Source organism: Chionomys nivalis, chromosome 23, assembly GCF_950005125.1.
Source record: "Chionomys nivalis chromosome 23, mChiNiv1.1, whole genome shotgun sequence".
NCBI classification, from domain to species: domain Eukaryota; kingdom Metazoa; phylum Chordata; class Mammalia; order Rodentia; family Cricetidae; genus Chionomys; species Chionomys nivalis.
This window is the reverse complement of record NC_080108.1, coordinates 48,784,156-48,802,703: the sequence shown is the minus strand read 5'-3', so window position 1 is coordinate 48,802,703 and position 18,548 is coordinate 48,784,156. Positions and strand designations below refer to the sequence as shown.

The 18,548-nt window shown below is 39.7% G+C and overlaps 1 protein-coding gene across 1 annotated transcript in view; it reads right to left on the bottom strand.

The window, feature by feature from the left end:
• LOC130865461 (gamma-tubulin complex component 5) overlaps window positions 1–18,548 on the bottom strand; it is an 82,319-nt gene that overhangs the window by 55,660 nt on the left and 8,111 nt on the right. Inside the window, exons 7-10 of the mRNA XM_057756522.1 lie at window positions 16,798–16,912; window positions 16,131–16,220; window positions 15,213–15,306; window positions 14,467–14,713 (exon numbers count right to left, since the gene is read on the bottom strand). Coding sequence (XP_057612505.1) covers window positions 14,467–14,713; window positions 15,213–15,306; window positions 16,131–16,220; window positions 16,798–16,912 — 546 coding nt within the window. The remainder of the gene's footprint in view (window positions 1–14,466; window positions 14,714–15,212; window positions 15,307–16,130; window positions 16,221–16,797; window positions 16,913–18,548) is intronic.

Sequence of the window (18,548 nt, the reverse complement as noted above, 5' to 3'; positions counted from 1 at the left end):
GGAAATTCTGAGAAGATGTTTTTGATTGATGATTCATGTGGAACGACCCAACTCACAGTGTGCTGTGCCACTTTTTGGCTGGTGACATAGATGGTATTAAAAAATCAAGTCCCGATGAGTACACCAATAATCAGCATTACTCCAAATAAACCCTTTCACCCATATTTATTTGAGTCATGGGCTTTTACTACAGCAAAAGAAACCCCAAGATGGTACCTATATAAAGCAGTTGTTTGAGGCTGTCATTGGTAGCTTACTGGCTTAATGCTTTCTATACAAAAAAAACTGTTGTGTGTTAACAAGATCAGAAACGAAAAGGGAAACATAACCACAGACACAGAGAAAAGTCAGAGAATCATTAGGTCTTACTACAAAAGCCTATATGCCACAAAATTGGAAAATGTAAAAGAAATGGACACTTTTTTAGATAAGTACCATATACCAAAGTTAAACCAGGACCATGTGAACAATCTAAATAGACCTGTTAGTCACGAAGAATTAGAAGTTGTTATAAAAAACTTCCCTACCAAAAAAGGCCAGGTCCACACGGCTTCAATGCAGAATTCTACCAGAACTTCTAAGAAGACCTAATACCTATACTCCTTAATGTATTTCACAATATAGAAAAAGAGAAATTATTGCCAAATTCCTTTTATGAAGCTGCGGTTACTCTGATACCAAAACCACACAAAGACACAACCAAGAGAGAGAACTACAGGTCAATCTCGCTCATGAACATCGATGCGAATATCCTCAATAAAATACTGGAAACCGAATCCAAGAACAGATTAGAAAAATTATCCATTATGATCAAGTAGGCTTCATCCCAGGGATGCAGGACTGGTTCAACATACGTAAATCTATCAATGTAATCCATCATATAAATAAACTGAAAGAAAAAACCATATGATCATTTCATTAGATGCTGAAAAAGTATTTGACAAAATTCAACATCCCTTTATGATAAAGGTCTTAGAGAGATTAGGGATACAAGAGTCATACCTAACTATATTAAAAGCTATTTATAGCAAGCCGACAGCTAACATCAAATTAAATGGAGAGAAACTCAAAGCCATCCCACTAAAATTAGGAACACAACAAGGATGTCCACTCTCGCCATACCTCTTCAATATAGTGTTTGAAGTTATAGCGATAGCAATAAGACAACATAAGGGGATCAAAGGGATTCAAATTGGAAAGGAAGAAGTTAAACTTTCATTATTTGCATAAGCGACCCCAAAAACTCCACCAAAGAACTCCTACAGCTGATAAACACCTTTAGTCGTGTGGCAGGATACAAGATCAATTCCAAAAAATCAGTTGCCCTCCTATACACAAAGGATAAGGAAGCAGAGAGGGAAATCAGAGAAGCATCACCCTTCACGATAGCCACAAATAGCATAAAATATCTTGGGGTAACTCTAACCAAGGAAGTGAAGGATCTATTTGACAAGAACTTTAAGTCTTTGAAGAAAGAAATTGAGGAGGATACCAGAAAATGGAAGGATCTCCCTTGCTTTTGGACTGGGAGGATCAACATAGTAAAAATGGCAATTCTATCAAGGGCAATTTATAGATTCAATGCAATCCCCATTAAAATCCCATCAAAATTCTTCACAGATCTTGAGAGGACAATAATCAACTTTATATGGAAAAACAAAAAACCCAGGATAGCAAAAACAATCTTATACAATAAAGGAACTTCTGGAGGCATTACCATCCCTGACTTCAAACTCTATTACAGAGCCTCAGTATTGAAAACAGCTTGGTATTGGCATGAAAACAGAGAAGTTGATCAATGGAATCGAGTAGAAGACCCTGATTTTAACCCACAAACATAGGAAAACCTGATTTTTGATAAAGGAGCTAAAAGTATACAATGGAAGAAAGAAAGCATTTTCAACAAATGGTGCTGGCAGAACTGGTTGTCAAACTATAGAAGAATGAAAATAGATCCATATCTATAGCCATGCACAAAACTCAAGTCCAAATGGATTAAAGACCTCAATATCAGTCTGAACACACTGAACCTGGCAGAAGAAAAAATGGGAATTACTCTACAGCATATGGGCACAGGAGATCACTTCCTACGTATATCCCCAGGAGCACAGACATTAAGGACAACATTGAATAAATGGGACCTCCTGAAACTGAGAAGCTTCTGTAAAGCAAAGGACACAGTCACTAAGACAAAAAGGCAACCCACTGACTGGGAGAAGATCTTCACCAACCCCACAACAGACAAAGGTCTGATCTCAAAAATATATAAAGAACTCAAGAAACTAGACTTTAAAAGGATAATTAACCCAATTAAAAAATGGGGCACTGAACTGAACAGAGAATTCTCAACAGAAGAAATTCAAATGGCCAAAAGACACTTAAGGTCATGCTCAACCTCCTTAGCGATCAGGGAAATGCAAATTAAAACACCTTTGAGATACCATCTTACACCTGTCAGAATGGCTAAAATAAAAACACCAATCATAGCCTTTGCTGTAGAGGTTGTGGAGTAAGGGGCACACTCATCCATTGCTGGTGGGACTGCAAACTTGTGCAACCACTTTAGAAATCAGTGTGGCAATTTCTCAGGAAATTTGGGATCAACCTACCCCAAGATCCAGTAATACCACTCTTGGGAATATACCCAAGAGATGCCCTATCATATGACAAAAGCATTTGTTCAACTATGTTCATAGCAGCATTGTTTGTAATAGCCAGAACCTGGAAACAACCTAGATGCCTTCAATGGAAGAATGGATGAAGAAAGTGTAGAATATATACATATTAGAGCACTACTCAGCGGTAAAAAACAATGACATCATGAATTTTGCATGCAAATCGTTGGAAATAGAAAACACTATCCTGAGTGAGGTATCCCAGACCCAAAAAGAGGAACATGGGATATACTTACTCATAATTGGTTTCTAGCCATAAATAAAGGACATTGAGTCTATAATTTGTGATCCTAGAGAAGATAAATAAGAAGGTGAACCCAAAGAAAAACATATAGTCATCCTCCTGGATGTTTTTGCCGGGCAAAAACTGGGAACTTGCAGGTGAGGTGGCATGGGGCGAAGGGGAAATGGGGTGAGAAACATGAGAAGGGGAGGATGGGGGGAGCTTGGGGTAATGGGATGGTTGGGATATAGGAAGGGTGGATACGGGAGCAGAGAAATATATATCCTAATTAAGGGAGCCATCTTAGGGTTGGCAAGAGCTTTGACTCTAGAGGGGCTTGCAGGTGTCCAGGGAGAGATCCCCAGCTAGTACCTTGGGCAACTGAGGAGAGGGAACATGAAATGATCCTATCCTATACTGATGAATATCTTGCATATCACCTTAGAACTTTCATCTGGCGATGGATCGACATAGAGACAGAGACCCAATTTGGAGCAACGGACTGAGCTGTTAAGGTCCAAATGAGGAGAAGGAGGGAGAACATGAACAAGGAAGTCAGGACCGTGAGGGGTGCACCCACCCACTGTGACAGTGGAACTGATCTATTGGGAGCTCTCCAAGGCCAGCTGGTCTGGGACTGAATAAGCATGGGTTGAAACTGGACTCTCTGAACATGGCGGACAATGAAGGCTGATGAGAAGCCAAGGACAATGGCACTAGGTTTCGATCCTAATGCATGAACTGGCTTTGTGGGAGCCTAGCCTGTTTGGATGCTCACCTTCCTGGACTTAGATAGAAGTGGGAGGACCTTGGACTTCCTGCAGGGCAGGGAATTTGGACTGCCTTTCAGTATCGAGAGGGAGGGGGAATGAAGTATGGGGACTGGGAGAGGAGTGGGGAGAGAGAGAGGGGAGTGGGAGGAGGGGGCAATGTGTGGGAGGAGGGGGAGGGAAATGGGAAATGGGGAGGAGGCAGAAATTTAAATTAAAAAAGAATAAAATAAATAAATAAAAAACTGTTGTGTGCAAGCAGTATGTATAAAACTTAAGCAACTTTACATATCTGAGAAAAATTATGAGTGGAACTGTGTGCTGGTGTGTTTTGCTATAGCCTCTAGGTATCCACTTTTGAGCTTCTGGTAACTTCTGACAGGAAGGAACATTGGGGCAATGTGGCACACAGATGTTTAGCATACCCTTCCAGGATCCCAATGCATTCAAATCCTCACAAGACATTTTGTCCCAGTCTCATGTGTCACCACTCCTTATCAAGTTCTAACGAAGACAGCTATTTTGGACAAGGTTGACTAATACAATCCTCCAACAGCCATGGGAATACCTGCAACTCTTTTCTATTTGTAGGTAAAAGCTTTTGTGGACCTTTTTCAATGACTGGGTCAGGTTATCATACTTAACTAAAGTATAATCTGCCCAAGAATATTCAGGCTGTGATTGATCCTTGCTCCTTGTGTGGATTGATCTCTCATTCTTCTTTCTTCAGATGCTGTGTCTTTTAGATACTTTTGTAATCAGGCTTTGAAAAAAACTCAAGCTAAGAAGCTAAGAAATAGTGAAGAGGGTTCTTGAACTGCCCTCCATTCCCCTGTAATCAGATTGATGATTACCTTAATTGTCATCATAGAACCTTCATCCAATAACTGATAACAGCAGATTCTAAGATCTACAGCTAAGCACTCCGCCCAACTCATAGAGTTCAGTCATAGAGAGGATGGAGTGATAAAAGAGAAAATGGGCCAAGACATGGTGGGGAAACCCACAGAATCGGAAGAACCCAGCAAGTGGGAATGCACTGACTTACAGCTGGCAATCCTGCATAAGACTGATCTAGGTCCTCTAAATGTGGGTGGCAGTTGTGTGACTTGGGCCACTAACAAAGGAACCAATATTTTCCCTAGTGCATGAACTGGTTCTTTGGAGCCCATTTCCTGTAGAAGGATAAATTGCTCAGCCTAGATACAAGGGGTCCTACTCCCAAGTGTTATGACAGACTTTAGAATAGATGGGGGTCAGGGTGAGGAGAATGTGGGGGGAGTGGGAGGAAAAGAGGGAGAGGAAAATAAGTTTGGTTATGCATTGAAACCACTTGCAGACCAGTTAACAAAGCAAATCCTCAGGTCACTATCCAAATCACAAGTAGACTTGGAAGGTAACTTCAAGGGAGTATCCACTCTTGATCACTCAAAGGGAGTGCAAATTTTTGTTTGGATATAGCTGCTTAGGGAATGTCTAAAGTATTAGCAAGGCCCACTGCAGTGTGAAAAGATTCATTAACTGTCAGTTGTCTGAGTTCTTCACCACATGGGACACCTTCCATGTCCTCTAGGTATACCCTTATTCCCATGGGCTTGGTTGAAACTGCTTTCAAGCTGTTTGGTTTAACCCAGGTCCAAGCATGGCCAGCTGTGCCTGCCTTTATGGATGAGGTAGATGCTTTTCCTGAGCTGCAGCTGTAGCCACTCCCCTGTCTCTCCTTCAGGCTACTCTGGCTGCCATGAGTTCCTCAGGTTAGGCAAAAATATGTCCAGTGTTTATTATCCAGGGGAGAAATGTACACAGCTTACTCTGGGGGGATTTTGGCCATCTTCAAGACAGTCTTAGTCCTTTTTACCTATGCCTTGCTCCCATTGCCACTATTGGTTTTGTGGGTAGCCATGACTTAAGGTTCACTCAGCTCCATGTCCACCAAAGCCCAAGTATTTTGCACTGTAAAAGGGAAATTAAATACCTTTAATTGGAAAGTGTGTCCTCATTCCCAGAGAAACTTGGCTATCCAGTCAGAGAAATCAGTGCAGTCCTTAGCTGGTTCCCCCTGCAGGACATCTCCTTCCTCCATAGAGGAGGTCCTTGGGAATTTCTTGCACTTCCCTGTTTCCCACTGCTTTTAACTTTTTGCCGAACTGCTGATTAGGCTTTAACACCTCCCAAAAATCACAAGCACATCAGGCTTTTTACTACTTTCCCTACAGCATCACAGGAATCTCACCATATTATTTTTGAGTAACTGGACAGAAACCATGGTCTGTTTTTCATCAACTTCTATAACATCAGAACATTAGAAACTCAATTTGTGTTCCATTTTACATTGTTTAGGGCTGCCAAAGCTTAGGCTGTCTTGAAAACATCATGCCTTACTTTGGGAATTAGTAAACTCCCATACTAGTCTTCCAATCCCTGCTGAATTGATTTTTTCTTTAAATCTCTGGTGAGCACAGTCCTCTTGTCTGGTGAATTAGGTACCAAACATGTCCTTCACTCAGCCTCCATTTTCTTATTACTTTTTCATCATATTTTTTTCTCTTTTCTGTCTGACATTGCCCATTGGAAGCTCTAAGAAATGTCAAGCTAATATCATGCTCCATCTCCTATGTTTTCTCTAATTGACTTGATTAATCAGAGGTCTTTATGGAGAACACCAGCTACATATTAATTACCAAGAATACTCTTGTATACAAGCAAATTTACAGAGATACCATTTTAGTCACAGCTGTATTCATTCCTATACAAAGAAGTTGGCAGGCAACCTCCACAGTAGTTTGTCAATACTCTCATGATTTAGGGACTCAAATATTCACTGAAAACCTTTAATATACTTCAGAATGTCTCCACACTCATGCAGGAACACCTCCTTATTCCGTAAACATGAACTTCATTCCACATAGTCAAAGAAAGTCCCACAAGGAGTTCCCTGTGGACACCAATCCTAGATTTTCCTCAAACTAGTCTAAGTTTGATTACAAGTGTGATCATCTAAAGCAAGTATGCTCCTCAGCTTAGGTGAGGATTTGTTAACCCATCCCCACATGTGCTGGAAATTTAATAGAATCTCTGTTTAAATCCTCCTGTATCAGAAGCTCAAAGTTGTGAATTTCTTTGACTGTTTCCTTAAAAGTAGTTCTCATTGTGCTAAAAATTGTAAAGTCCATATATGTCCAAACCCATGGAGAGAGAAAGGGGTATTCAAGCTTTTAACTCAAAACCGTAGTTTTTCTATGACTCAAATATATGAGTCTACCCCTGCTATTTTACAAACACTCTGATTTCTCTCTGAAAGGATTTTCAATATAGATCATAAACAGTGATGATGATAACTTATTTAAAACCTTTATCTCTTTCTCAAACTTAAATCATATATACTTCAGGGAGACATAGCTTCGATCTACTAGTCCTAAGTCAAATTGACTCCAGATAAGTACTTCTGTCAATGAACAACCTAAGCTTCCTCCCTTCTGCTTATTCCTAGGGGTGGAGTCTTCCCCACCTACCTCTCTCCTTTCCTTGTGGTGGGACTACTTCCATACTACCAAATACTGTGACCACAAACCAGAAATTTCAAGTATATAGCTAAAGTAAAGATTTTCCCCTGAGTGCCAAAATTTTGCCTTCTGTCTCTAGACTATATATTTCCCAGAAGATTTTTAATCAACTGCAAAGATGTTCCAAAGTACTTACAACATGTCACCCATGTGCTCCTTCAGAACCAGCATTCCAGACTGCTTCAAAGAGGCCTGCCCTTTGCTAGGTCCAATTGGTCCAATAAAACCTGGGCTTGAAGACAGATGTCCCTAAAGGAGAACCTTCTCCTTACTCCTGACTTTTACTGACACTCAAACCTTCCTAAACAATGACCACGACATCCTAATTTCATTCAAGAAACAAGTACAGAAGAGATCTGTTGACCCTTAGCATGAACAAAAATAAACAGAAATGGATAACTGAGGTGTCTTTTAGCATACAAAGCACACACTGACCTCCAGCCATACCACCTGTTGCTCCTCTCAGCTTGTCTCTTTCTACCCCATTCTATATATGGGGTTAAACACACACACACACACACACACACACACACACACCACACACACCAAACAAAATTTCAATGAATATGGAAGAGGGTGAACCTTGAAGTGTTATCATTATAAAATTATGATCATTATGTACAAAATTTTCAAAGAACTGTTAACATGTTTCTTTAAAATAGACAGTACAGCCCTGGCCAGCAAGGAGACCTGATCTTGGTGCCAGAGAGCCATCAGTGGGGTGAGTGAGTTCCTGAACCACGGCTGCCCGGGAGACGGAGCACAGACATTCCTCATCCCCTTATACTTCCTGAACTTCCTGCAGGGGCTATTATCCCCAGCTACTGCTTCTCTCTTCCTACCCCACCCAGCTTGCATCCAGAAAACCCCTCTCTTCTGCCTCCCTCCCCTTTTCGGGCACATAACATCCCTCAGCTCAGCCTGTTTAGGTGCTGGGACCAAGTCGTGAGTGCAACCAGGCAGGCAGGAGTCACTTTGTTTCAATAGCCTGCCTGCAGCAAGCAAGGTAGGCCTTTTGTTTGCGAGCTACCTGGCCAGCAAGGAGACCTGATCTAGGTACCAGAAGATCCATCTGTGGGCAAGAAGACCTGATCCTGTAAAAGATGATCCATAGGGGAGCATTCAGAGGAAGAGATGGGTAAGCGCCAATGCAAGAATTCCTCCAACAATCTGAAAAACAACAGGAAACCACCAGAACCCAGCGAACTTACAACAGGAGGACATGAACACCTTAATCAAGTAGAAGTAGAAAAAACTGACTTTATGAAAGTGACAGAGGCCCTTAAACAGGAGGTGAAAAACTCCCTTAAAGAAATGGATGTAGAATACAGAAAGTTTGAAGAATTGAGTAAATCTGTAAATGATATCCTAGGAAACCAATCAAAAACAATGAAACAGATAATGGAAACAGTTCAAGACTTGAAAACTGAAATGGAGGCAAGGAAGAAAACACAAACCAAGGGCCAGCTGGATATGGAAAATCTAGGTAAACGAATAGAGACTACAGAAACAAGCATAACCAAACGAATACAAGAGATAGAAGAAAGAACTCAAGATTCTAAAGATATCATATAGAAAATAAATGCACTGATCAACAAAAACAGCAAATCAAACAAATTCTCATCACAAAACATTCAGGAAATCAGGGACACAATAAAAAGACCAAACATAAGAATAATAGGGGTAGAAGGAGAAGAAGTACAGCTCAACTGTTCAGAAAACAGATTTAATAAAATTATAGAAGAATATTTTCCCAACCTAAAGTAAGATATTCCTATGAAGGCTCAAGAAGCATACAGAACATCGAATAGACTAGATAAAAAAAAAAAATTACCCTCGCCATATAATAATCAAAACACAAAACATACAGAATATAGAAAGAATACTAAGAACTGCAAAGAAAAAAGATCAAGTTACTTATAAAGGTAAACCTATCAGACTTACACCTGACTTCTCTAGGGAAACCATGAAAGCCAGAAGATCCTGGCTAGATGTGTTGCAGAAACTAAGAGACCATGGATGTAAGCCCAGACTACTCTACCCAGCCAATCTTTCCTTCACTATAAATGGAGAAAACAAAATTTTCCAGAATAAAAACAAATTTAAACAATATGTAGCCACAAATCTAGCCTTTCTATTACAGAAAGTAATAGAAGGAAAATCACAAACCAAGGACTCCAACAATGCCCACAATAACTCACACATCTAATGACCCTTCACCGGCACAACTCGAAGAAGGGAAACACACAAACTCTACTACCAAAAAAAAAAAAAAAAAAAAAAAGCCAGGAGTTAACAACCACTGGTCATTAATATCACTGGACTCAACTCCCCTATAAAAAGGCACATGCTAAGAGATTGGATACGAAAACAGGATCCAACATTCTGCTGTTTACAAGAAACACACCTCAACCACAAAGACAGACATCTACTCAGAGTAAAGGGTTGGAAAAAGATTTTTCAAGCATATGGAACAAGCGGGTGTGGCCATACTAATTTCTAACAAAGTTGACTTCAAACTAAAATCAATCATAAGAGATGGAGAGGGACATTTTTTACTCATAACAGGAACAATTCATCAGGATGAAGTCTCAATCCTGAATATCTATGCCCCTAATATAAAAGCACCCACTTATATAAAAGAAACATTACTAAAACTCAAGGCAATCATAAAACCGCACACACTAACAGTAGGAGACTTCAACACTCCTCTCTCAACAATGCACAGGTCAATAAGACAGAAACCTAACAGAGAAATAAGAGAATTAATGGAGGTAATGAATCAAATGGACTTAACAGGCATATATACAACATTCCACCCAAATAAGAATAAATATACCTTCTTCTCTGCAGCACATGGAACCTTCTCAAAAATTGACCACATACTCAGTAACAAAGCAAACTTCGACAGTTACAAAAAAATATTAGTAACTACATGTGTCTTATTGGATCACCATGGATTAAAGTTAGAATTCAACAGCCCCCAGAAAGCCTACAAATTCATGGAAACTGAACAGTCAACTACTGAACCACACCTGGGTCAAGGAAGAAATAAAGAAAGAAATTAAAGTCTTCCTTGAATTCAATGAAAATAAAGATACAACATACTCAGACCAATGGGACACAATGAAAGCAGTCCTAAGAGGAAAGTTCATAGCACTAAGTGACCACTTAAAGAAAACAGAGAAAGTACACATTAGAGACTTAACAGACCACCTGAGAGCTTTAGAAAAGAAAGAAGCAGACTTACCTAGGAGGAGTAGAGGACTGAAAATAATCAAACTAAGGGCTGAAATCAACAAAACAGAAACACAGAAAACAATCCAAAGAATCAATGAAACAAAATAGTTGGTTCTTGGACAAAATCAACAAGATTGATAAACCCCTATCCAAAATAATCAAAAGGCAGAGAGAGAATACTCAAATTAATAAGATCAGAAATGAAAAGGGACATAAAAACAGACACTGAGAAAATTCAGAGAATCATTAGGTCTTACTACAAAAGCCTGTATGCCGCAAAATTGAAAAATGTAAAAGAAATGGACACTTTTTCAGATAAGTACCATATACCAAAGTTAAACCAGGATAAGGTGAACAATCTAAATAGACCTGTGAGTCGCAAAGAATTAGAAGCTGTTATCAAAAACCTCCTACCAAAAAGAGCCCAGGAACAGATGGTTTCAATGCAGAATTCTACCAGAACTTCCAAGAAGACCTAATACCTATACTCCTTAATGTATTTCACAATATAGAAAAAGAGAAGTCATTGCCAAATTCCTTTTATGAAGCTACAGTTACCCTGATAGGAAAACCACACAGAGACTCAACTAAGAAAGAGAATTACAGGCCAATCTCACTCATGAACATCGACCCAAAAATCCTCAACAAAATACTGGCAAACCGAATCCAAGAAGACATTAGAAAAATTATCCATTATGATCAAGTAGGCTTCATCCCAGAGATGCAGGGCTGGTTCAACATATACAAATCTATCAATGTAATTTGTCATTTAAATAAACTGAAAGAAAAAAACAATATGATCATTTCATTAGATGCTGAAAAAGTATTTGACAAAATTCAACATCCCTTTATGATAAATGTCTTGAAGAGATTAGGAATACAAGGGTCATACCTAACTATAATAAAAGCTATTTATAACAATCCAACAGCTAACATCAAATTAAACGGAGAGAAACTCAAAGCCATTCCACTAAAATCATGAACAGGACAAGGCTGTCCACTCTCTCCATATCTCATCAATATAGTGCTTGAAGTTCTAGCAATAAGACAACATAAGGGGATCAAGGAGATTCAAATTGGAAAAAAAAAAGTTAAACTTTCATTATTTGCAGATATATGATAGTGTACATAAGCGACCCCAAAAACTCCACCAAGAACTCCTACAGCTGATAAACACCTTTAGTAGCGTGGCAGGATACAAGATCAACTCAAAACTCAGTTGCCCTCCTATACACAAAGGATAAGGAAGCAGAGAGGGAAATCAGAGAAGCATCACCTTTCACAATAACCACAAATAGCATAAAATATCATGGGGTAACTCTACCCAAGGAAGTGAAAGATCTATTTGACAAGCACTTTAAGTTTCTGAAGAAAGAAACTGAGGAGGATACCAGAAAATGGAAGGATCTCCCTTGCTCTTGGATTGGGAGGATCAACATAGTAAAAATGGCAATTCTACCCAAGGCAATTTATAGATTCAATGCAATCCCCATCAAGGTCCCATCAAAATTCTTCACAGATCTTGAAAGGACAATAATCAACTTTATATGGAAAAACAAAAAACCCAGGATAGCAAAAACAATCTTATATAATAAAGGAACATCTGGAGGCATTACCATCCCTGACTTCAAACTTTATTACAGAGCTTCAGTATTGAAAACAGCTTGGCATTGGCATAAAGACAGAGAAGTCGACCAATGGAACCAAATAGAAGACCCGGACTTTAACACTCAATCCTATGAACACCTGATTTTTGATAAAGTAGCTAAAAGTATACAATGGAAGAAAGAAAGCATCTTCAACAAATGGTGCTGGCATAATTGGATGTCAACCTGTAGAAGAATGAAAATAGACCGATATCTATCGCCATGCACAAAACTCAAGTCCAAATGGATCAAAGACCTCAATATCAGTCTGAACACACTGAACCTGACAGAAGAGAAAATGGGAAGTACCCTACAAGATATGGGCACAGGAGACCACTTTCTACGTATAACCCCAGCAGCACAGACGTTAAGGACAACATTGAATAAATGGGACCTCCTAAAACTGAGAAGCTTCTGGAAAGCAAAGGACATTGTCATTAAGACAAAAAGGCAACCTACTGACTGGGAGATCTTCACCAACCCCGCAACAGACAAAAGTCTGATCTCCAAAATATATAAAGAACACAAGAAAGAAACTAGACTTTACAATGCTAATTAACCCAATGAAAAAAATGGGACACTGAACTGAACAGAGAATTCTCAACAGAAGAAATTCAAATGGCCAAAAGACACTTAAGGTCATGCTCAACCTCCTTAGCGATCAGGGAAATGCAAATTAAAACAACTTTGAGATACCATTTTATACCTGTCAGAATGGCTAAGATAAAAAAACCAATGATAGCCTTTGCTGGAGACGTTGTGGAGTAAGGGGTACACACATACATTGCTGGTGGGATTGCAAACTTGTGCAACCACTTTGGAAATCAGTGTGGCGATTTCTCAGGAAATTTGGGATCAACCTACCCCTGGACCCAGCAATACCACTCTTGGGAATATACCCAAGAGATACCTTATCATATTAGAAAAGCATTTGTTTAACTATGTTCATAGCAGCATTATTTGTAATAGCCAGAACCTGGAAGCAACCTAGATGCCCTTCAATGGAACAATGGATGAAGAAAGTATGGAATATATACATATTAGAGTACTACTCAGCGGAAAAAAACAATGACATCGTGAATTTTGCATGTAAATGGATGGAAATAGAAAACATTATCCTGAGTGAGGTATCCCAGACCCAAAAAGAGGAACATGGGATGTACTCACTCATAATTGGTTTCTAGCCATAAATAAACGACATTGAGCCTATAATTTGTGATCCTAGAGAAGACAAATAAGGTGAACCCAACAAAAAACATTTAGTTATCCTCCTGGATACTGGAAGTAGACAAGACTGCCGGGCAAAACCTGGAAACTTGGGGGTGGGGTGGGATGGGGGTAAGGGGAAATGGGGAGAGAAAAGTGAGAAGGGGAGGATGGGGGGAGCTTGGGGGAATGGGATGGTTGGCATATAGGAAGGGTGGATACGGGAGCAGCGAAGTATATATCTTAATTAAGGGAGCCATCTTAGGGTTGGCAAGTTGACTCTAGAGGGGCTCGCAGGTGTCCAGGGAGATGTCCCCAGCTAGTTCCTAGGACAGCTGAGGAGAGCGAACCTGAAATGACCTTATCCTATAGCCATACTGATGAATATCTTGCATATGACCACAGAACCTTCACCAGGCGATGGATGGAGATAGTGACAGAGACCTTCATTGGAGCACTGGACTGAGCTCCCAAGGTCCAAATGAGGAGCAGAAGGAGGGAGAACATGAGCAAGGAAGTCAGGACCACGAGGGGTGTGCCCACCCACTGAAACAGAGGGGTGATCTATTGGGAGCTCACCAAGGCCAGCTGGACTGGGATCGAAAAAACATGGGATAAAACCGGACTCTCTGAACATGGCGGACAATGAGGGCTGATGAGAAGCCAAGGACAATGGCACTGGGTTTTGATCCTACTGCATGTGGATCTACTTTGATCCTGTTGCTTTGTGGGAGTGTAGTCTGTTGGATGCTCACTTTAGTAGACCTGGATGGAGGGGGGAGGACCTTGGACTTCCCACAGGGCAGAGAACCCTGACTGCTCTTTGGACTGGAGAGGGAGAGGAGTGGGTGGAGGGGGAAGGAAAAGGGAGGCGGGGAGGTGGCGAAAATTTTTTTCAATTAAAAAAAATATCAATCCAGCCTGGTCTACAAGAGCTAGTTCCAGGACAGAGAAACCCTGTCTCGAAAAAACCAAAAAAAAAAAAAAAAAAAATCAAAAAAAAAAAATCAAAAAATAAAAAAATCAAATTCATGAGGATTACTGATTTGCAATATAATTTTGAAACCTTTTATCAAAAATAAATAACTTCAACAATATTCAAAACGAATTTGATAGGTTATGAATTAAATGAAATTTCCCTACCGCTACTGATGATGCACTTCTCAAACTCTGCGAGCTCCTCTTTGAAGTTGATGAAATACTTGTAGAGGGCCCACATGAACGCCTGGTATGTTCTAAATGGAGCTTCAGGAGCCTTCTTAGGTCCAGAGCCATTTCCGGGTGACAGGCTCTCAGAGCTGTGCCCCATGACTTCATCAATGAACTCCTGAAGCCGAAACACAACCTGGCCATATGTTGCTATCTGCTCAAGCACAGATCGCAAACAGCTCTGCAACAAAAGCCAGGTATAATTATTCCTATCTCATCTTCCACAGATGTTTACATTAACCTCTCTTACACTGAAAAAGACTGCTCCTACAACTGTTTAAAACTTTGGTACAGGACAGAGTAACATGAGTTTAGCTCATATTCAAAAGACACAATGAACGTCAATTACGACTTACACCTTTCAGAAACACACAGGAAGTACAGGAAAAATCATTACACTATACAGCTTTCTCAGTACAGATTAAAGAAAGGAGAGAATGAAATGAAACTTAAATGTCACAAATAATACTTAAGAACCGGCTAAGCCCTGCAATGATGCACGACTTAATTTTGATTTTTACTATATTCAATAAATGTGATATTGTATAATTGTAAAAATTCAATAAATGAATTTTACTATATTCAATAAATGTGATATTGTATAATGTTCTAAAGTTATATTACCATTTAAAATACTGCTTAGTTATAATTTTTAAGTGACAATAAATCCAAATACTTACATGTGTCAAATGAGCTACGATAATATTGCTTCTCACAGTTACCTTCCCATCTATCAACTGAAATATAAACAGCTTTTTTACCCCTGAAAGTAACCTGAAATGAAATAAAAAGATCAATATACTCAAATTTTACTAAAACCACCACTAAAAGTATGGCTGAGAAATTTATTTTAAAAACCCAGAACTGGGAAACAAAACAGCTTGATGACAAGATCATACATCATGGGATTGAGCTGAGACTCAAGACATTCTAGCATTACTCTACAACTTCAACAGTCAGCTGGGCGGCGGTGGCGCACACCTTTAATCCCAGTACTTGGGAGGCAGAGGAAGAAGGATCTCTGTGAATTTGAGGGCAGCCTGGTCTACAAATCGAGCTCCATAAAGAGAATCTCTGTCTCAACAAGCAAGCAAACAAACAAACTTCAACAGTCACCCCTACATACACATACACACAGGCATGCATGCACGCATGCACGCACGCACATACACCTCTCCTACATTCCTGAGGATACAAAGAGACCACTGCATGTCTACAACAGTCAGAATGCTGACAGAATGTGAGCAGGACAGCTCTTGGCAGGAGCCCCTGGGCCCAGGGCTATCTTAGGCTGCACTGGACTTGCAGTGTTGGGGAACTAGCACAGACACCCTCACAGACACATTTCAGATCAACGCACTATGCAGCAAATCTTGCTCTGAATTAAGATATTCAAAAATGATGGTCTAACTCAATCTCAATTATTTAAAATGGGAAAGAATATATCAAAATCACACAATTGTCACAGTGAAATCTGAACTTCATCTTTAAGGCCTATTTCTAGCCTGCAGATGGAAATTCTTGGTTATAGTCCTTAAAAGAAAAAGAATATTGTTTTACTTCTCAATAATAAAATCTCCCAGGCAAATGGATCTTACCATAGGGTTTCCCGAATAACTTGTGTCTCAGTAACCACCACCCTGTCATCTGGAACATACAGTGGATCACTGCTGTACAGGTGTTGGTCCCTATTAAAGAGCAAACACCAAAAGGTCAACAGAAAAGTTTTTAGGTAATATTACTTGACTCAATGAATATCTGCAATTTTATACTCAGCAATCAGCAAATAAACACAGGAAATGCCTTCAGTGCACTCCACATTAATTCTCCAGTCACCGAAATCTTTAGTGAAGCATGGTCAGAGCAATCACAATTGTTTATCATTCAATAAGCAAACGCTTAAAACTATGCAATGCTTTTTTAAAAAATCAGCGTATTTTTATAGAAAGTACATTAAAATGGAAACTAGATATACATTAGCGTACACCAGTCCACTTACACTGATAATAAAAATACTACTATTAAGCAATTTCACCATACTCAATACTAATCACAAACTGCTCAAGGGAGCAGGACTCAGCTCAGCGGAACTGTGCGTCTCATGTGTCTAAGGCCAGCGACCACAATCCCAGCACCACACGATGCATGCTTGCATACGTACTCCACTACAGCTGTTTAAAACTAACATTCGGACTTGATTACATCACAAACCAAAAGCAAATCTTTAAACATTTAACATTATATTAAACAAAAAGTTTAGCTTACCAGACAGCAGCTAAATTGGAATGCAAATGCAGACTGTGTGGGATCCGGGAGCACCTGGTTGTCCAGTACTGATGGACGACGTGCTGCTCCAGCCAGCTCCGGCTATCTGGCTCATCTGCTAGAAGAAGCGACTAGGTATCAGTTTTCATAGTGTGCTAGGTCCTTTCATCTTGTGACAGGAAGTGCTCACTTGGGATGAGTCCCTGTCTACGAGGACTTCACATGGCCCCTACCTGGACTGTAAGTGAGAGGACTGACCTGTGCTGTCACAAAGAAGATGCAAGGTCTAAAAATTAGAAGGTCTGCGGATTAATACCAGTCACTTACATGAAAAAAAAAACTACCAAATTTAAGATGAAGATTTACCAAGAACGTCTAACAGACAAACTGCAGAAACCAACAGTATTCTCCTATCCCTATATAAACAAAGCAAAACAAACTGCTCAAGATTCTCAGCAATAAAAACTGTAGCACACGCAGAAATCACTAGATGAATACTTGAGAATTTAGAAAAGAATATTACCAACAAACAAACAAAAAACCCAAAAAATTTCATAGGACTGGAATATACCTCAGGGCATAGCATTTACTCAGCATTCACAATGCTCTATGTTTAATTTCCAAGCAAATAATAATTAACTTTTCTAAGTTTAATATAATTAGAAACAATGGAGGTATTGTTGGCCTCCCCAAGCTAACTCTACAAATTTAAGCTAATCAAAAAATCGAGTTGGATTTGTCTAACACACTGCTTCTAAATGTCCATGGAAGAGTCTAAGTTCACAAAGAGGAAAGGATGGGATACCTATGCTATGTATTACGACAGAACAACAAAGCCACAAAAACAAAGAGTCTGTTCCTGGGTAGATGAACACTAAAATAACAAACAGAAGATCTGTAAAAAAGTACAAATGAAAGCTTGATATACAATCAAGATAAAACCACCAAACAACGATGCTGCTGGAAAAACTGCCTCATTGGACAGTAAGTAGATCCTTCAACCTGGTGTCATATAAAGAAGTAGACCTCGGACCTAACAATCCAAACGTGATCCTTTCCAGGCTCTAGCCAGATGAGTGCAGCCTTCCCCCTCATCAAGGAAACCTCTCTGCAAGAGACGGAAACCACTACAGAAAACCACAGCCAGCCAAAGGCAGATCGGTGGAGCCCAATAGCAACTGATGCATCTACAAGCCGACTGCATCTAAGGCTCAGAGATCATTGTAGAAGAGAAAGTTTGCTTTGAGATTGTGTCTTCTAGGAATGTCAGAAAATATATACATAAAGTCCCACCAACATGGCTGCCTAAACATGACCTGAACAAGGACAACACCAACAAACATGCTAATGTGGATTCAAGAGAGCTCATGAGGCCTCAGTCCCACACACAGAACTCTAAGCAATTAAGGAATGAGATGAGAGCTGGAGAGGGTAGTCTTCTCCAGGGAAGAGCACATCAATTGGTCATCCCCTAAATGATTAGCCCTGGAAACACACATACAAGAAACATACAGAGTAAGCTGTATTTATATATGTAATGACAATGAAAAAAGCTATGGATTTGGAAGAGAACAAAGGGAAGGTTTATAGAGAGAAAGGGAAGGGAAAAATGACGCGATTATATTATAATCTCAAAAAATAAAACCAAAAGCCATACCCAAATGAAACTATAATAAAACAAACATAGAAATACAGGGAAATGTTGGTATTAAGCAAAAATCCCAAGACCACACACTGACCACCTGAAATGT